The 21,831-nt window shown below is 39.9% G+C and overlaps 1 protein-coding gene across 2 annotated transcripts in view; it reads left to right on the top strand.

Moving 5' to 3' along the window:
• Positions 1 to 19,639, top strand: part of st6galnac5a (ST6 (alpha-N-acetyl-neuraminyl-2,3-beta-galactosyl-1,3)-N-acetylgalactosaminide alpha-2,6-sialyltransferase 5a) — a 52,876-nt gene extending 33,237 nt beyond the window's left edge. For both annotated transcript variants that reach the window (XM_079652565.1, XM_079652564.1), the window contains exons 3-5: positions 103 to 515; positions 11,421 to 11,528; positions 16,621 to 19,639. In XM_079652565.1, the coding sequence (XP_079508691.1) occupies positions 103 to 515; positions 11,421 to 11,528; positions 16,621 to 16,879 (780 nt within the window). In that variant the 3' untranslated portion in view covers positions 16,880 to 19,639. The remainder of the gene's footprint in view (positions 1 to 102; positions 516 to 11,420; positions 11,529 to 16,620) is intronic.
• Positions 19,640 to 21,831: the final 2,192 nt, after the last annotated feature.

Here is a 21,831-nt window from a genome sequence, read left to right as displayed (position 1 = left end):
AACATGTCCCAAATTGGGATCAATAAAGTACTTTTTATCTTATCCTTATCGTATCTTATCTATTTTCTGTTTGCTTCAATCTTGTTTTTCTTCCCTCCCCAGCCTCCCAGAATGCACTGCAAGACCTGCGCCCTGGTGACGAGTTCGGGTCACCTGATTGGAGGAGGTCGGGGGGAAGAAATCGACCAATCAGAGTGTGTCATCCGGATGAACGACGCTCCCACCGCCCGGGGTTTCGCCCGAGACGTGGGCCGCCGCACGTCCCTGCGCGTGGTCGCTCACTCCAGCATGCAGCGCGTCCTGAGGAGCCGCCACGAGCTGCTGAACGCCAGCCAGGACACCATGTTCATCTTCTGGGGCCCCAGCAGCTACATGAGGAGGGACGGGAAGGGCCTGGTGTACAACAACCTGAGGCTGATGAACCAGATGCTGCCTAAACTCAAAGTCTACATCATCTCCTGGCAGAAGATGCTGCGGCTTGACGAGCTCTTCAAGAAGGAGACCGGCAAGGACAGGTGAGGGAGAGTTCAGAGTCAGAATACCTTTATTTAGTCCCACTGAGGGGACGTGTACATTGTTACAGCAGAAAAGAGCCAAAGACAGCTTAATGTTACCTAAGAAGCATGCATAAAAAGTATTAAAGATAACAACATTTACAAAATACACATCCTGTAACAGTTCTGAGGATTTAGCAGCTAGGTATATATGTATATTGCACATCACCCTTTAAGGCTAAAACTGTGACATTAACATGATGAGCTCAAGTGATATGTCAAATACAGGAATGCATTCAGTTTTGGGGGACATCAGAGGTGCATTGTGGACAGCGTGTTCAAATAATGATTCGATTACATTATTCGTCGATTGTGAGAAAATCAGTCCTCATATTCCAAGTAAGAGGATTAGCAACATATAAAGAAAATATTTCAAACATCTGTTGGTACAAGATTCTCCAGTGTGAGCATTTGCTGCCTTTTATTTGACCAATGTGATTTGGGAGTCTTTGGAATAAATGTAATTTGGCTTCTTCACTTAGGGCTTTGGGAAAATGTGTTTTTTTTTACTTTACTGAATGATCCCTACTACTGAATCAGAAATCCTTTATCAGTCCCACAGCGAGGTCATTTACCGTGTTACAGCAAACGTTGAATAGCAGGTAAGAAAATAAAATAAATGAAATGTGAAATAATAAAAAAGTAAAGCACACATTAGTAATAAAATATACAAATAAGTATACAACCATGGCGAAAAATAATACGCAGTCATTTCAGTAAACTTAGTGACAAAGATGGTATTGAAGTATTGTGACCTTGAAAGTATTCTCGTACAGATGAACTGATAATTAATCTAATCTTTGGAGACTTGAATAACAGTGACATGGTTATATGGTGGTAATGCTTTGGGTATAAGAGTATCTTGTTGTGTAGCATTTTCAAGCCTATTAATATAATCCATGCTCCAAGCACAGTTAGATTTCTGTCTATCTGGTTACCAGTATATATTTCTCTGTGCCACAATTCTTTAGTAAATGACCTTACTTTTATGATGCTTTTATGGAAATGATTTGGCCAAAAAGCTCCTGCTCAGATAACCTGCCAGAGGAGGCAGGAATGTGCCGCAGCGTGAGGTTCACAGTCTGGTTTGATATTAGTCCAGTTGGAAGGCTGTGTGATAAGAGTTTCTCCTCAGGGCTCCAGAAGTCTATTTCTTGAAGTGGTCAGTCTTCATGGTTTGAATGTAATGGTTTCACTTTTCGCCCCAAGGTGAAGAAACACTCAAAGTGCAACATGCAAGCCGGCTAACATAAAACTTTAGAGGCAGCTTCACATATAGAACGCAAGGATAGTTTTCTATTTAAAACCAGTGTCATGTGATATTACCTGACATCAGGGAAACACATCTTAGACTGTCCTGCCATTAGATCACAAGAGGCCCTATTCTGCTTTGTGGGGTTGTCCCATGTCCTGTAGTGTGTTGTGTAGGCTTTTTGTGCATGTCAATGGTCAAAGACTAAAACCCCAGAGTTTCTCTCCTACACACTCCCCCCCCCCCCCCCCCCCTGCCTGAAACAGCTCCATTGTTTACATCTGCAACATAATGACATCACTATGTAACACTGGCGCTTCTATTGGCTAACGCTCCAACACATTATACATGATAGACAAAGGGTGAGACATCTCTAAGCAGATAACCAATCACAGCAGCCCTGGTTTCAGACAGAGGGTGAAAATAAGTGCAGCAAAACACGCCAGTGCGTCACCATCTGCCTTTTGTTTTTGAAAATCAAACTCAAAAGGCATCATTGGGTAATGAAAGTGTATCAAGTTAATGTTTCCTGCTGGGACTTCACCGAGGGAACATTTTCAAAGTAAATGTGAAATATACTTGCAATGAAAAGAAGAAATAATGTTTTGTTTACGTGTGATGTACAAATGATTTAGAAAGTCTTTTTGAGTTTCTGCAGTGTCTTTTCTCAAGCAGTGTTAGAGGGCTCAGATGTAATGAGTCCAAGCTGAGTCCTCAGTCTTGAGGCCATTAGCACTTAATGAAAATGCTATAACACACACACACACACACACACACACACACACACACACACACACACACACACACACACACACACACACACACACACACACACACACACACACACACACACACACACACACACACACACACACACACACACACACACACACACACACACACACACACACACACACACACACACACACACACACACAGCGTTTAGACAGATGTCAGGGGGAAAATGTCGAGTCGAGGATTTGTTGAATGGCCAAGACCTCCTTCAGGATCTGTGTCTTCTTCATTCATGTTAAATGTTTACAGGGAGCAAGTGGCTTCTGATGTACTGTTATCTTTTTTATAGCATTTGGCATTAATATCCGTGGGGCTTATTTGAGGTCATTTCAGTTCTGTGGAGCGTGGGAAGAGAGAGGAAGAAAGCCTCAATGCTTTTAAATCATTTTAATGATGGATAAAAGTTTAAAGGAAGCTTTCGGCATGAAATAACAACATTTTAACGCATTTATAGAACGAGCCCTATAGTTTTTTCCAGGACTGCGAAGCTGTGTGAGCTGCAGTAATAGCAGAGTCTCTGGGTAATCAACTGTGCGATCGGCAACCCGATAATTGTAATTATGGGTTATTCCGTTTCAGTAAACGTAATTAAGACGGTGTGGGATGGTGTCACATCCACCCATTTTCATAAAGCTGGCAGAGGAAAATTAAAAACTGGTGTCCCCCTGCATCCTCTGTGTTCAACTGCCATGCCTGAATGAGCCTCAACCGATGATTAAAGGCAAATGAGCTTTTTTAATTACTTTTTTTCCCTTTTTATTTATATACATCATTTTATGCTCCCATAATGCTTTGTTCTAATCACTTACAGTCTCGCTGTGTTTTACTGTAAGGTTTCTACTTGATTCTTTTGGGAAAAGTAGTTTAGTGCTGGAACAGAGTGTGTAGGTGTCAGGTTCATTCAGTTACCAAAAGACAGTTTGACCCTTTTAAAAGTAAATCTAAATGCTGAAAAGAAGATGAAAAATGCCAGCTAAAGCATTGACATTCCTGCAAAACTAAACTGGGGTGACTTTAAAGGTCAAAAAGGAGAATGAGAGCAGCAACAGAAGGCCTCGTATTCAACAGAGAACAATAGACTGTAGAGTTTACATTTACAAATCAGGTTCATATCAGTATGCTGTGCCTCTCCTGGGACATGTCTCCATGAGTTAATGTTCAAAAAGCTCTTTATTTCTCTCATACTGCCTGTGCTGCAGCACCTCTTTTCACCCTCTGTCTGAAACCAGAGCCCAGTCTGCTCTGATTGGTTAGCTGACCGGCTCTGTTGTCATTGGTCAACCGCTTAGAGATGTCCCGCCCCTTAGCCTATCACGTATAATGTGTTGGAGCGCTAGCCAATAGAAGTGTGAGTGTAACATAGTGATGTCATTATGTCACAGAAGTAAACTTAGGAGTCCAATGGAGGTGTTTCAGGCAGTGGAGGAGTGTGTGGGAGAGAAAGTCCCTCTGGAGGGAACACAGGGAATGTAGCCTTTGTAGACCATCCACACAAACGTATTTAACAAACTACAGGGAAGGGAAAAACCCCAAAAAGTAGAACAGGGCTTCTTTAATTAAACTTAGAAAACTCTACAGAGTCAATTATGAATAGGTATCTTCTAAAAGTTGGAGAACATGACACATTTTTCAAAAGACATAATTTCTTGTTTCAACAAAGTGTAAGAGTAACCTTTAAAGGTCGTTGTTTTTTATTAAAGTAGTATAAAAGTAAATTGGAGATTCTACAATTTGAAGGAAACTACTAACAGATAAAAAGAAAAAAAGATATCTAATCTGCTGCCCAAAGAATATACATTACCTGTGTGGATGCACCTTCTGAGCACAGGCCCAGAGCATGTAGGAATATATATCCACCATCTTTTGGAATAAAAGTGAGATGTTTAGTTACACATCTTTCCTGAAGCAATGAATGACTTGTAAAGAACAAAAAATAGCCTGTAATATATGTATATTTTAATAAAACAAAGCATTCCAGGAGCAGGGAAGTCTGCAGCTAAGTAAAGCAAAACACACTAGAAAATATATACAAATAAATATGGTTGTATTGGCTAAGAAGTACAAAAACGCTGTGTGAGAAGTGATTGCAAAACAAAAGAAATGTAAGCTTTATTCTTGATGCTTTCACGCCTGAGCAATGCAACACAACGGGAGCTGTGATCAGAAGGAAAGCGGCCTGAGAGTCACGTAGATACAGAAGTGAAGTACCATAAATCAGTAATCAACACCAAACTGCTTCTAATCAAAGCAGTCATTAGTAAATAAACTGTGCCTCTGCCTTCTTCTAATACGAGAAGACCTTTCACAACAAAGAATCTGCTTTTTTAAACTAATATTAAGCTCGGTGTCCGGGTGCATTTATTATGATGACAGGTGTTCAGCTTCAACGTCTTGGTTTGAACTTTACCTCACAGCGGTAACATAAACACCATTATAGTAAACTACACCTGCTCTTGAGAAATGATCACAATAAAACAACAGAATAACCAAAGAGCAGCACGATTCTCTTTCTCTCATGAGCTTCATAATTAGAAAGATTTACCCTTCTTGACTAATTTGATTCTATTAGATTATTTTTCTCAAAGTAAATGACAATATGCCTGCTGGGTCTTGTTGCCAATCAACTTCAGCGTCAATATTATGAAAACAGCCATCTCCTTTATTAGATACGAGCACTCTTTTCTCGCTCTTTTAATAGAAATACGATTTGAACACCCAAGGATCAGACTACAGTTAAACTCCTCATTAACTTTTGCTAGACTTTCAGAACTGTGTAAACACGAGGAGAGGAGACGTTTTCCTTCGCCGGGATAAATCCTTCTTCCCACTCACAGCTTGCTTCCAGTCCTTTTTAAAGACAGCCATTGAAGCTAAGAGCTCGACATTTCACACCACATTATTCATCAGCATGTTCATAAACAAGGAAAAGAGGAAGACTTCTTCAGGAAGATTAGCTGCACGCCTCCGGACTAAGACCTCCGCGCATCCACCAAAGACGGCTTGGTAACAACATGTTGCGCTTTGAACTTTGGAAGTTTTCTAATTTGGTGTGTGTGTGTGTGTGTGTGTGTGTGTGTGTGTGTGTGTGTGTGTGTGTGTGTGTGTGTGTGTGTGTGTGTGTGTGTGTGTGTGTGTGTGTGTGTGTGTGTGTGTGTGTGTGTGTGTGTGTGTGTGTGTGTGTGTGTGTGTGTGTGTGTGTGTGTGTGTGTGTGTGTGTGTGTGTGTGTGTGTGTGTGTGTGTGTGTGTGTGTGTGTGTGTGTGTGTGTGTGTGTGTGTGTGTGTGTGTGTGTGCTGTTGTCATAGTAAAGCCACAGGGCTGTGTTTGCATATCAAAACAAATCAACATGTTCCAGACAACCTGGGTCCTGTCGTAATGAAATGAAATGAGAAGTCTGTGCTCGGGCAGCGATAGCATCACTTTGGTCAGACACTGTTGTTTGTCCCCAGCACACAGACGTTAATAAATATGAAAATCAGACAAAAGTGCGGCATCACTATTCATCACCCTGTCAGTCGGTGCAGAGCACACATATTGATTCAGAGGGTTTGGGTGTTGTTTGGCCACACGGTAAAGCAGCAGGATGTGTCCATTTGGAGATATTCTTCTCCAGCAAACACAATGTTGTTGTATTAAAGGTCGGAGTGGGGCGGAAGGGGAAGACGATTGCTGTTTGCTTGACTGCTGAAAAAGAACAAAACTTAGGATGTGTCTCAAATCGCTCCCCACCTCCTACACAGTGCACTCTATTCACGATCTGCTTTGTTATTTCAGTGTCCGAATGTTTCCGAAATGTATTCTGATTAAACACTCCCTCAAAAACGGCCACAATGGATCAGTTAGTTTTACGTTGGATATTTGACATTCACTCTGGTCTTGTTACTGAATTTTACATACACAAGAGGCTTTAGAATCCACTAAAAAGAGGTGTGTCCTACTCGACCAGTTGATAAAGGCTGCATTGATTTAGCCACAGATTTTCCAAACACTATTCGTATAAAATAGAGGAAGCACTCAAATCGCATAAACAGGTTTGTCCTACTCGTCCAGTATAGTTATGTAATGCTGCTTTGATTCATAGTAGTTGTACCCGATGACATGAAAGCTACTGTATTGTGAAAACCTAAAATGATCTTCTATTCAAATATTATGTAACACAGTGATACAAATATAGGACACGTGTTTAATACATGTTTTAGCATAATTTCTCTAATACTATTAACTTGAAAGCACAGAGGTATTGAAAATAACATACACAAAATATACCCGTTTTAACAAGGCAAAATTCTAACTAAATTGTTTAAATGAATTATGCGAATATATATTCAATCCATTTTCTCCTTTCTATGCAGCCGTGTATACTCTGATCAAGATTACATTTTCACACCAGTAATGATCACCACTGGACACAACCTTCTATATGCAAAATGTGCAAATATGGAACAACATATTGATTATGAAGTATTTCGTAATGTTTAAGCAGTTGTGTGTTTCTTTCCGACCAGACGTTTAGACTGTCTTTACTCCATTATTGCAAACTGTTGCTAAATAGCCAAATTCAGTTTCATATTCTCAATGCACTTTGTTCAAGTTCAAAGAATACTCTTGAAATCAAATTAATATCAACACAGCCCTCATCGAAATAATGTGTGTTAGGCTTTACTCAGTCAGAACATCCTCACAGATGATACTGTTTACCTGTCCTGTATCATATTCAGATGATACTGTTTACCTGTCCTGTATCATATTCAGATGATACTGTTTACTTGTCCTGTATCATATTCAGATTATAGTCATATTTGGAAAGGTAGTGGACTGTTAGTATGTCTGTTACCAAAGTCCTTTATTATATCTGTTTAAAAAAAGCTCTTAACATTTCCTTACCTGCTCTAAAGTGTCCCAGGAAGATGTGGTTTTTATCTGCCTCTCCTTAGGCAGGGGGAAATGCTCAGAATTCAAATGCTCAACAGGCTTTCTATTTAAAAGCTTTCTGTCTGTCTGTCCCCCCTACGCTGCTGCCTCTGTGAGAAATAAGAGAAACAGCTCACAAGCAGCCAGGCTAACCTCCACTCAGAATGTGTCACCCTCATCAACCGAGTGAGGAGAAAGCTGCCTGGTTGTTCTTGTCAACACTTTTCTTAACAGGCCGAGCTTTGTTTCTTTGAGTTGCTGTGGATGCTGAGAGTGTCTGTGCAGAGTGTGTGTGGGAACAGACGAGGAGCGGTAGCAAGCTCTCTGAAAGCAGCGGGGAGACGAGGTGGTCGAGAGAACGGCAGATCTGTCAAACTGCACTTCATCTTCTGCCTCCTCGCTGCTATTTACAGCATTCAAAAACAAATGATGACCAGGAAAGCTTATTGTAACGCAGGTTTAAAGTGTTTAAAGCAGGGGTGTCAAACTCAATTTCATCATGGGCCACATCAGCATTATGGTTGCACTCAAAGGGCCGGTTGTCACTTTAAGACTATATAAAAATACATATATAAATATTTAATATATATAAACGTATGTATTATATTTATATTAAATTATATATATTATATTATATTATATATACATTATTGCCTCTGCATTGGATCATTATCGGATAGGGTAATAACTTCATAATTAACTACGTCTGAAAGCAGAAGTCTAGGGCAAATAATTGCAAGTCTCTTCAGTGAGAATGTCACAAAAGGATTTAAAAAGAAAAGCCACATTCTTGAAAAAAATGTAAGATTCTGAAAAATATGTCATTCTAAGATAAAAGGCATATTTTTGAAGAAAAAGTCAAATTCTGAGAAAAAAGTCAAATTTGAGATGCATTGTGGGACATGTAGTTTATGGGCAACGTGCTTCTGTAAATCGGCATGTAACCGTATAAACATATTATATTCTTTAAAAGCTCTTGTGGGGCCCCATAAAATGAAGTCACGGGCCGGATTTGGCCCCCAGGCCTTGAGTTTGACACCCCTGGTTTAAAGCAAAGGTAGGATGAAAAATAACTTGTGATTGACACTTGGCTTTATTTATCGTTTGGTCTTTTTCTCTGTTTGTTCATCACTTGTTCACGATGGAAAAAGCGTAACATCTATTGGACGGATCTCCGTGACATTTAGAACAAATATTCATCATACCACGAAGACAAATCCTTATTCCTATTTTTTATTCCTAATCCTATTTAGTCCAGTGTTGTAATACCATGCTGCATTGATTTAGAGTCACTGGGTCACATGTTATGGAAGCTGTTGAAAAAAAAAAACGTTTAAACCCAAAAAATGCTTAATTTTATTACCAAAAACCTGCAAACCGTTTAGTGCTAATTTCCAAATGTAAGTATTGTGGATTAAGACGATCATAGTCAACATTATACTAGCCTAACAAGGTCAACTGTAAAAGTGAAAATTCAGATTTCTGTAATTAACAATATCTTGCAAACACACATAATTAGTTAACAGCATCTTCATAAGGAAAGCCTATAGTATCACATGCCAGCCCATCACTTCCTGCTCTTCTTTTCCCCATCAACGTTCACTTCTTCTGTCATCTGGCAAAGCTCGCACGTGTTGGCTCTGCACCATAAAGCTATCTCTTTGTGTTCTTTGTCCCAGAACGTTTCTTTAAAGTCTCGGCCAATCTGATACTTACGTTTATAAATGACTCAATGTGCTATAGGTGGCCCTGCTACCTCTTTAAATATTTGATGAGGAAGATCACATAATATAAATGATGTGCTTGAAGTAGAACACATTTCGGATTTATGAATCTGTTGCAGCATTTCAAGTAAAGGCTGCAGGCATTACTTATATTTGTTTTTGTAAGGACGTTTCCAAAGATGCCATCTTAAAATACACCTGATAGCGGATGCCTGAACACCTCCTCTGGTCCCCTGGCATATTCCCAGTGAGGTTTGTTTGAGCGTGACAGGACCACAGCTGGGCTGACTCAGCTGAAGGATTCAAACTCATCCCTGCTGAATAGTGTTATATCAGCTCATACTTTTAATATGTCACACTGTGTGTGAGAGAACAAGAGCAGTTGTGATTCATTTTTGGAAATTATAAATGTATTTAATGAATGCTGATTGTTCCAAAAGTGCACAGCAGCTAAACCTCCTGCATGACTGTGCTTGGCAGCGATTACAGACGTGGCTTCGAGCCGACCAGAATCAAGTTTTCCTCCTTTGTGAGACAGGAGCTAGACGCCATGCTCTGCTTTGAGCTAAATGTTAACATGCTCATAGTAATGTCATCATGCTGATGGTTTTCTACCCCGTACTACAGCCTCTCAGAAAGCGTTCAACTTTAACTCCAGTTACAAGTCGCATTTAATTGAAGAACGCTTGCAGTGATTGTCTGCGAGCAAAAAAATATGATTACAGTTTATGGTTTGAATCTGAAATGTATAGTGTATAGCTGTGGGGGCGTGTGGTGCAGTGGGTTGAGCGTTGTTGTTCGGATCAGGGGGTCACAGGTTCAAACCCCACTGCAGTCAGCATGTCGTTGTGTCCCTGAGACACTTCAACCCAAATGTATTTGGGGTGATCTATTTGGTCACAAACCAAAGATTTGGGAAACATCTAAGTTTGAACCTGATGATGGCGCTAGATAAGAGATGTTGAGTTCACCAATGAAAGATACACTGTCTTCTCTATGGTCATTGATTATCCATCATATCCATTGTGAAATGTCCTGGTCACACATTCAATATGTATGAAGTGATTTCACCCAAAACCAAAATGTGAGCCACAAGTTTGTCAGGGTTCATCCCCTGAGGATCATGAATATCTGCCTATCATTTCATGGAAATCTGTTTAAAAGTAAATATATTTCAGTCTGGACTAAAGTAGTTGACGGACTAACGAAAACATTTTAGCCGTCCATTCAGGCCATTAAGGCAATTTGCTGTCGGTTAATCATCAGTTCTGCAAAACACACCCTAAATACATTGGCTTGTCCCAAATGTGAGAAAGTTAACTTGAAAACCCTCTAAAGGCGACCTTAAGAGAAAGTGTTTTTATTCCACAGCCTGAATAACAGAAGCTTCTGTTAAACCGTGTGTTTTTATATTTCTACATGTTCTCATTTCTGCGTATTTCAGCTAACTTTGATTTGGGCTTATTTATTCATTTTTCTGTCAAATCCCCAGAATCAAAGTTTTGGTTATTTTGTTTAGTGTTAGTTTGAGTATTTTACTTTGAACTGAATGTTTTTTTTAGTCCTATTAGGAGTGGTGTTTGAAGTTGTATGGCTGGAGCCCATTAAATCTATTCAAAACCAACAAGGGATTCTTGAAAAATGCAAGATAGTCAGACTGTTATGTTACCTCATCTGACAGAAACCCTATGAGACGGGTCTCTCTGATGGGCATTTAAATATAGAGAGACTATCTAATGCAATGTAAAAATAATTTCATATTTCTTTCATAACAGCATTTCTCAGAAAACTCTGCTCAGTTCTTCGGGGCTAGACTGAAAACTCTCCAGTGTGAAGCAGATGGTTCTGCAGCTGAAGCTTTGTCCTCTCTACTTTCTGCACCACATGCAAATCAAGACTGCTCTCTGATTGAGGGTTTGATTATTTGATAGGGTTCATTTGCATCCATCGATACGTAGGATAGATTTGTATTTTAATGAAGCTGCGAGGAATGATCTTGCAGTCAGAAAAATTGACCTCTAGATCGAGATAAATCTTTATTCTGCCGTAATTTGCCAATGTGAGATTTTCTAAATATCTATCCCAATTAATCACATTCCAAAAAATCCAACGAGGTACATTTTTAATCCTCGTGATCTCCCACGCATGAAATCCATCTAACTGCCTGATCCTCTTTCCTCTGCAGAAGAGTCTCCAACTCCTGGCTGAGCACCGGCTGGTTCACGATGACCATCGCCCTGGAGCTGTGTGACCGGATCAACGTGTACGGCATGGTGGCCCCCGACTTCTGCAGGTGAGCTGTGGAGCTGCATGTGAAACACCATCAGCTCTCTGATACCTCATTCACACCAACGGTGTTTCAGGGCCGGTTCGGAGCTGGAGCTTGAAAAGCACCGGGTTTTCCTGTTCACACCGCAGCGGAGCAGCCTCTTAGCTCCGGAATCCGGTTCGTTTCAAGCACCAAAAAATTGTCCGGCCAGAGCAAAAGCACCGCATACGTCACGCTTACGTCGAGGCAGGGACAGAGGAAGCTGGAGCACAATGGGCCATTGTTGTTTTTGTCGGTGTCAGCTGTGAGAGGTTTCCGCGCGGTTTGGCTTTATGAAGCAGGCACGCAAACGGTTACGTCATGACGCAAACGATGACGCAACGACGCAGCACCAGTCGGACTCTGGGCGGTGTGAAAAGAGCCGGAGCTAAACCGAAGAACCGGTTCTGAACCTGAAAAGCTCTAGCACGGAGCTTGAACCGGAGTTGCATTGGTGTGAATGAGGTATAACTCCATTACTGAGGCTTTTTATAGTAGAGGCAGAGGTGGGAAGTATTGGAGTACAAATACTTCGTTACTGTACTTAAGTACATTTGTCTAGTATCAGTACTTTACTCCAATACTTATTTTCTGACGACTTCTTACTTTTTCTTCTTAGATTTTGAACACAAATACCTGTACTTTCTACTTCTTAGATTTTGAACACAAATACCTGAACTTTCTACTTCTTACATTTTCCAAACAGGCTGGTTCCTTTAGTCTGAATGTGTGTTTGGTGGCCTGATCATTATTATTTAAAGTCATTGCGTGCCTATTGATTTGAACACTATCCGTGTATCCATCATTTCCTGGTCTTCTCTAGAGAAGAGGGACCAATGAAAACGTTGTCATGTTGCCGTTGGTCACCATGGAAACATTCATTAGCTAACAAAGACATTATTGTTCTATTAATATAAAGGGAGGTCAGGTACTCTTTAAAACAGCTGCTAGTTATGGGTACTTTTTACTGAAGTACATTTCAAAGCCCTCTTTACTTTTACTTGAGTAAAGAAGTTTAGTCTGTACTTTTACCAGAGTATTTTTAAACACGAGTATCTGTACTTCTACTTGAGTGTAGAATGTCTGTACTTTTACCATCTCTGAGCAGAGGTTTAAATGCAGTCGCTCTAAGTGTATAAAAATTCACAGCAGCACATCGCTCCGATAAGAAAGATTAAAACTAAATGTATTCAGGCAGGTGATAGATAAAATGTCACTGTGACTGGAGATGATTTGATTGCTTAAATTGCCTGAAGATTAGTAAAAATGAAGAATAATTCTCACAGAGTTTTAGTATTTGTGTGCATGTGAGATAAAAGCGAAAGCAGGGGCCTCACTCTGCTCCTCTGTATGGCCACATCATTGCACAGTGTGTGAAGAAGCTTTGTTCAACATACTGTGTACAGAATGACGTTTTCTGTCATATCTGTGTTGACAGGCTTCCCTCTAGCCTTGAAGAGAGATTCAGCTCGCAGTACATTTGACATGACTTACAAAAAATTCAACATACTACACTATGACTTTTTTTCTGATATTCTTCGTCATACTAGAATGACTACTAAGACTTTTCTGACATTTAACTATAACTATAACTATTGCGGCAGTAATCTTAAACAAAGTGCCGCGAGGGACTAAACAAGAGAAAAAACACTGTGGACGCGCAAAAACTAAGTCTTTCCAACACAGTATGCGTTTGACCTTTTATTTCCAAAGCAAAAATGCAATATTCCATATCCATATGCGTGTATCCTTGTATGTATGCGTGCGTGCGTGCGTACGTGCATGCGTGCGGTCAACAAAAATTGTCCTTCTCTAGCTCACTCCCCCATCTATTACCCAGTGCGCAGGTAAAAGCAACCGGATATAAGCACAAACGTCACCACACAAATCCAATGACACGCCCCACGACTCAAAAACCATGTATCGTAACAAACACAGAAATGGCTTCATATGTGGCTCCTACAATAACTTTTCTTCAAAATTGTCCACATACTGTACTATGACTTTTTTTCTAAATCTTGACATATGTACTATTCCATAACTTGTTTTTCTACGTACTAGACGGTGACCTTTTGTTTTGACATACTTAACTACAGTATGACTTTATTTCCAAATGTTGGACATACTAAACTATGTATTTTTCGACACGCTATACTACAACTTGTTTTTCAACATTTTAGAAATATCAAACTTTTTTTAACAGTCTATAAAACCACTTTTATTTGGATTTTTTGACATACAGTTTTCAGGATTTTTCAACGTACCATACTATTACCGTGTTCATATTTTTCAACTTGATTATAGGGAAAATACTCAGAACAGGAAGTTGTTGACTCATGAAGGAGCTTTTAATGTTTCTGTTATTGGAGGTAGAATACACCATCTTTACAGGGAAGCCATTATAACCAAATAAAACCTCTCAAGATGTTCTCATTATTAGTACGGGCCATGTGGAGGAAATGGAAATAATCAGACAATTACAAACAAAATGAAACTTACTTTAAAACAGAGTGAACACAAAACCAAAATCCAGGATAAAATAATCCAACGTCAGACCCACTGATATTTCTCCCACTGAGTATCTTGAAAAAAGAAAAGGGGACTTTTTACCTTTCATAAATCTCAGAACAAAATAATATTTCCCTCTCTTTTCACTGAGCAGGTTACAATAACGTGACCATGACGCTGCTCCGCTTTAGCACACATGCAAAGGATTATGGGATACATAGCTGAGGGGGACTGTCCTGCTCCTATAGCAACAAACTCAACGAGCGTCTCATTAGCCGAGTTTAATGGTTTGAAATTACAGCTCACGTCTCTTTCCTCTCAGCCAACGCTTTAATTGGGGGATTTTATTGGACAAGGAACAAATCTTATTAGATTTCTCAATAAAAAAGAACAAACTGTAAAATGCTCAGTATATCTTTGTTCCCGCTGCTGATTGATTAAATCATTTTGGGTATAGGCACAAGTCCAATCTTATAATGAGGAAAGAGATGTCGGTTCATTTCTCTGAACAAATGGTTGTCTAAGCTCATATTTGGCAATCACTATAAGTTGTTACAAGTGAAGTCTGCAGATGTTACTGGATGTGATCCAGCTGACAATCACAATGTGTTTTATCGACGTTTTATATTATTTAAATTCTTAATGAAGGGTAGACAACTATGCAGTGACTTGTCTTTTTATTAATGTAGCATGACTTTTAATGACATACTACAGCATAACATTTTAATTACATTACTTTATGACATACTCTACCAGGACTTTAGTACAACAAGGATCATTTCCTGTCATTCTGTAACACAGAAACTAACAAGACAAAATAAAAATGGTAGTATTCCTTAAAGGTCACCTATTGTGCAAAATCCACTTGTTCATGTCTCTTCTACATCAACATGTGTCCCCTCTGTGGAAAGAGACTCTGAAAGTTTCAGGAAAAAAGATTCTCTCTCTTTTTGTCCTGATCCATTTATATAACAACCTGTCTGAAAATGTGCTGATCAGATTTTGGCCACTTTATGATGTCATAACGATGTTTTGGCTTGTGTAACCATTAGCCAATCACCAACCAAGGTAACCCCCCCCCCTCTCCTCCTTGACTACCATTGTGTTCTTTGTAACCAAATCTCTCTCAGAGGGGCATGGGGAGGGGCTCCTTATTTTCATCTAAAGTAACAGACAGAGAATCAGCACTTTTGAAACAGGTCTGAAACAGAGGGGATTATGGGTAATGCTGCAATGATCTGTTTGGTGTTTGGAGCCAAACACTTCAGAGACATGTTTTGTATCTGAGACCTATAATATATTGATGAGAAACAGTATGATGGGGGACCTTTAAGTCTGTGCTTCTTCCAGCGGTCGGACAGAAGAGCTCACAAGAGGACATCAGCCTGGTGCATGCTGGGTAGTGGAATAGCCTGAGGTCGTAGCTGGGTTAGCTTACTGTAGCTTCCAATCTGAAAACTATACTGACCTTTTTACTTTTCTCAGACACACTTTACTTTGACTAAATCCAATATTACATTTTATTTTATTACGATACCTTTTTTATTTTTGTTATGACATACTATATTATGACATTTGTTTTCGACCTACAACACTAAGAAACTTTTTTTGACATGTAGATAATGACATTTTCCATCATTTTAGACATGTTTTAACCTACTATACTGTGACTTTTTGTCGTGTATGCATGTGTGGTGCATATTCTGGTTGGAAAAAAGTCAGAACATGTTTTACTGAATCAACATTGATAAGAAATAGTCATCTATACCTAGATTAACGAAAGAATAAAAGCCACATATATAGTTTTAGAGTTTGTGCATGATAAGTATCCCGGGGAGTGGGATTTAAATATTTGAAATCAGGCAGCAGGGTAGCAATTAGTAATACATCTTTGTATGGACCACCCGATGTAAGAAGAGAACTCATACATGATGTGATAACGTGTGAATATTGGAGGCTCTTTTGTCCTAACTTTCATTATTCATGCTTAAACTTTGTTTCTTAATTTGTCTTTTTCATTTAGTCATGAGCTGCAGGTGGCATTTAAAAAGCTATTAAATGTGGTTACGTAATCCATGCAGAGACGAACAAATAAATGCAAATCAGTCCACCTCTTTAAACAATACATGAAGAACACTGAAGCTGAAGTGACTCATAAAGCGTTTTTTAAATGTCAACCCCCTCTGCTACTAAAGGTGACCGTGTCTTTCAAGTGGTGCCAGGCCCCCCCCCCCCCCCCCCCAATACTTTGATAATTTATGAATTATATGATTCCTTAGTTGTTACTTGATGTCACCACATTTTTTATACCTGCAGGGGACGCTTTTCATAAAAGGATTGGCAAGATATAGATGGTTGACTTGGTCCATGTGGCTTTCTGTCGTCCATCTTGGTTTAGAGAGATGTATCGTGCACTTACACTGACTTTCCACTGAGGGGCAGTGTATGGGATGATGCAATAGGGTCCTATGTAGTGGCTGATGGTGCAACTATGCAAAAGAAAACAATGCATATACAAGAAAACACCTTTTGAAAAGCTGTCCACTATAATTATTCTGTATTTCTGCAGGGAGCCGCAGCAACACTCCGTCCCGTACCACTACTACGAGCCGCGGGGTCCAGACGAGTGCGCCATGTACATCTCCCATGAGCGCGAGCGGCGGGGCAGCCACCACCGCTTCATCACGGAGAAGAGGGTCTTTGCTAAGTGGGCTCGGACTTTTGACATCCACTTCTACCAGCCCGACTGGACACCCGCTCCTCTCCCAGCCAACCAGACTCTAGAAGCCACAGCCACCGCGGCGCCCCTGGTACCCCAGAAGACGTGAGCTGTGTTGGGAGGGAGAAAAATACTTGAGAGGTTCATCTGGGGAAAAGACTAAAGATGGGGAAGTGTCCTGCTGGATGTTTGGTGCGAACATTTCTCCAGCTCCAGCAGTGTGTTCGGTTTACTCAGTTCAAAGTTGGTCATCCATTGTACAACCTTGTAAAGTGATTTTATACAAAGAGAAACATCATTACACACTCTCAATGCATGCAGTGTCTTACTGTGGATCCTCCTCGTGTGTGTGTGTGTGTGTGTGTGTGTGTGTGTGTGTGTGTGTGTGTGTGTGTGTGTGTGTGTGTGTGTGTGTGTGTGTGTGTGTGTGTGTGTGTGTGTGTGTGTGTGTGTGTGTGTGTGTGTGTGTGTGTGTGTGTGTGTGTGTGTGTGTGTGTGTGTGTGTGTGTGTGTGTGTGTGTGTGTGTGTGTGTGTGTGTGTGTGTGTGTGTGTGTGTGTGTGTACCTGAGGGATCGTAGCGGATACTAACTTGAGTTTGGGCTCTCCACAAAGCCTCTGCTGGATGAAGGACCTTTGCAGAATTCAAGGCTCAAAGTGCTCAGAAAGAAAAATACCATTACAATGTACCTAAGTGGTGCTGGAGACAGTGCCAGATGAATAACTGTAATAGTAGTTAAAGTCCAAGTATGATTCATTACATGTTACTTGTTAGACCTGTGCTCCCCTGATCCGAACACCAACGGACTAACCCACTGCGCCACAGCCACAGCGTTTGATTCATCACCATAATTCTCTCGCTGGACTCAAAATGTGAAGAGGTCAAGTTGGATCCGATTCTTTGTGCCGTGCAACAAATCCGGTACGAATCACTTCCCTGACTTTCATTTTGACTACCTTTCAGATGTGTGCATTGTAAACTCACAAGTCTCAAACAAGTCAAACTTTGCACCCGACCCGGCTGAGTGACATGCGTGTGCTATTAACCGGAAGCTTTTATCTCGTGTGTGTGTGTGTGTGTGTGTGTGTGTGTGTGTGTGTGTGTGTGTGTGTGTGCCTCCTGGCCCGTACGTATGTATCATAAGGCCTTGTGGGCTCCTGTCAGCACCTAATAGTGCAATTTATAAAGCTACAAGCCAGATTTCCGTGTAAATGCAAAGCCATGTCACACACGACAAGTGGGAGATTAAAATGGAGAGCAGCTGCGCCATCCATCCTACTCTCCAGCGCTCATCTGCGGCCTGAATCTCCTCGCAGGAAAATTGCAGTTTTTTGTTAAACTGATGAGTGTGTGATGTGTCCGTCTTCTCGTCTCTCGCTCTCGATTGTGTTGTGTAGCACTCTCCTCTCATTTGATGGAGTGCATGCGGCTTGTAGACTAGCCCTTCCTCTATATTCTCCTCCGTGAATAAGAATCAGGTGTCTGCAGAAAGTGATGAGACCTGTGCTTATCTTAATGATTCTGGTCCCAAGTCCGTATTGATTTCCCCCTCATCTCTGTAATGTAAGTAATGAGAGGAGGAATGCCGCGGGTCAGACACAGAGGCGCTCACACAGAGCTGCAGGAGTGATGATACTGTACTGAGAGTCCTGCTGCTCGAGGAGAGACAAAGATATTTGTTTGTTTACTCATCTGTGTGCACCGCAGTGTGTATCAGCGGAGTGATACACACACTCACAGTTTGTCTTTTTTTGGGCTGCAAGCTATTTTTTATTTTAGATTAATTGTTTGGTCTCTGAAATGTCAGAAATTAGTCACCATTTCCCGGAGCCCAAGGTGAGATTTTCAGACTGCTGGTTTTGTACAAACAGACAAAAACCCAAAGATATTCCATTTGTATAACAGAAAATATAAGGTTTGGTGTTACTCTCTTCGTGCAGATATTCATTTGGACTTATCTCTCGTATCTGTACAGTAACAATGTAGCTGAAGCCAGCAGATCCTTACAGTAGCTTAGCATGAAGTGAAAATTGAAAGACAAGTCCATTGGCTGTTTTACCGGGGTTTTACATGCCTGACTACTTTTAGTCCCAGCCAAGAAAAACAGCACATACTAAAGATAAAACTTAAAATATATAATGTACTACCTCGTGATCTTTGGATGGTGGTGTAATATAACCAAGTATATGAACTAAGTACTGTCATAAGTAAAGTACAAGTATGTCAAAATTGTACTAGAGTATTCCTCTGTTATACTACTTTCTGCTTATATTCCAGGGAGGGAAAAGTCATTCTTACTCCACTACAGTTATTTGACGCTTATCTCAATTTGGCTCTCCATTGATGAATCCCTTAAATACTGTCACATGTATTTGTATGTTATAAAAACAGAATTATATAAAATACCTACCACATTGAGAGGAGCCATCATGCAGATCGCTGTCTTCTACTTCTGATACTTTAGGTAGATTTTGCTGATAAAACTAGTTAAGTAACATCTTGGATTCTGAACATATATTTGAGTATTTTTAGGACTATGGTATTTATATTTGAACTGATATATGATTTAAGTCCGTCTTCCACAACGGTCTCTGGCTCTCATTTCTGTTTCTATGCTAAGCTAAGCTAACCAGCTGCTGGCTCGGCTGCATATTTACTGTACAGACATGACAGTGGTATCAATCTGTACTCTAAGAAGTCCCATTTCTCATAATGTCAAATATGCCTTTCAAAGGGTCACTCAACTGTTAAAAATGTATTTCCTTTTGAAGGACTAATTGACTAATAATTAAGCACCAATGTTGTTAATAGGATTTTTTTGCAAATGATGAAAATGTGTCATTCCACTCAATAAAACATGTTTACTAACGGTACTGCATTCAGTAGTTTTTCAATAGAAACTGTGTGTGTGTGTGTGTGTGTGTGTGTGTCTGTGTCTGTGTCTGTGTGTGTGTGTGTGTGTGTGTGTGTGTGTGTGTGTGTCCTCAGACATGAAGATGAAACATGGAGGGGAGGCCAGTGACTCACCTTCACCCTCCACTGACGGCAGCTGTGATTCTTACTTTTCAATCTCTGTCTCCCTGTCTGCTCGTGACATCAGGCTGTGCCACACTGAAATAATAATGAAAGACATGCAGCGTTACAAGGCCATTATTCCCACGAGCTAAAAACATATCTGACCGACTTCATGGCTGAGTGCTGGACCATCTCTTTTGTGTTTGAAAAAGTACAGCCTCATAAACTGAAGGTAACACAGATCAAGCAAACATCAGAGTATGATAAAGGGAATACAAGTATGTATTAAAGGATGATAAACAATTCAATAGTGAGACAGATCAATAAAATGTTCTTAACGTGCATTAAGGAGGATTGATTTCTCATTATAAAGTATAATATCATATACTTACTTATACTAGTATCATTTCTTTGTTATATATTTTTTTTCTTTTTCTTTTATTCATTTGTTCTGTCTTTGTATACATGTATGTATGTAGGTACGTGTATGTATGTGCATTTGTACATGTGTGTGGGTATGTACACACATGTGTATGTTTATATGTGGGTATACATATGTGAGTATATGGGTGCATGTATTACTGTTACTATTCTTTATTCCCTTATCTATTAATTTTCTTTTAATATTATCTTCTACATTACTTTACTTTTACCTATACATGTATCGATTTATTTAGTTAGTTATTTAATTTACTAGCTAGGACCGGGAGGGGGGGAAGGGGGGGAAAAATATATATATATATATATATATATATATTGAATGTATGAATGTAAACACATTATGCCTGACTCAATAAAAAAAATATTTAAAAAATAAATAAAGTATAATATCATAAGACTTATGAACAGAGATGAAAATGTAGGCTTTTTATTTTTAATATCTTCAATTTAAGTCAAGGTACACCTACTGGAGCTTTTAACCAGGTCTCACAGTCGTGAACAGCAGCAGCCAGAGTTGTTCTGTTTTCATCTGCTTTTAATACTATTCTTCTCCAAATGATGTTAAAAAGCTCAAACAGCTGGATGTGAATCCTTACTTCATCAGATGGTATCACTCCTTCCTAACTGAAAGACAGCAGCAGGTGAAAGTAAACTCGACCCTCTCTGGCACACAGGTCAAAAGCACAGGGGCACCACAAGGCTGCCTTAGCTCTCCTCTTCTCTTCACACACAGATGAGTGTAGGAGTCAGCACACACACAACCACATTATAACGTTTTCTGATGACACAGCCATACTTAGTCTACTGACTAGAGACTCAGACATTTCTATTTATAAACTTGAGATTGAAGAGGTCGTGAAGTGGTGTGAGGCGCTCAACCTGGTGTTAAATGTTAAAAAAACAAAGGAAATGATCTTTGACCCCAAGTCAGTAGGTGATCACAGCCCAGTCCTTATCAACAGGGAGGGAGTTGAGCAGGTTACAAGTTTGAAATATTTAGAGATTTATTTTGATGCTCAGTTAGGCTGGGCCCATCAGGTGGATCAGGTATGCTCAAAGATAAGCCAGCGCCTGCATTTTCTGCGTAGGCTCAGGGTTCATGGAGTGGATAAATGTTAATGTTCTACAGAGCAGCAATTGAGTTTATTATTCGTTATGGCATCACAACCAGGCTTGGATTTTTGTCATTTTAGGGGCAAGGCCATTTGGCCTTTGGTGTCACTTTTTGAGACTGAACGTAGATTTTTGCTATATAGCACCGTTACTAAAACTACTGTTTTCAAGGCCAAACATAAACTTTAGATCTCATGCATTTTAATATTCATCGTGGCATTCCAGCATATCAAAATGACTTCCTACTGTGTGCTTAAAAAACCACATGTTTGTATCAGCTGGATCTTCTTTGCTTTCTTAGTTTGTTCTTGGTGTAAAATTGAGTTTGCATTAATAAAACAATGCAATCTGGACTCGGAACATAAAGCTGTTCATATCGGGCTTCACTGAAATGTGGAACTCTCTCCTGTTCTTTATTTCTGTTCTCAAGTTTGAGCTAAACAAATATTTAAATTCAAACCCACACTAAACAAGAGCCACAGAGCATTTTATA

The sequence above is a fragment of the Notothenia rossii genome (assembly GCF_949606895.1).
Source record: "Notothenia rossii genome assembly, chromosome: 9".
Classification (NCBI taxonomy): Eukaryota; Metazoa; Chordata; class Actinopteri; order Perciformes; family Nototheniidae; genus Notothenia; species Notothenia rossii.
Note: the sequence above shows the minus strand (reverse complement) of the source record. Positions and strands in the feature narration are given on the sequence as shown.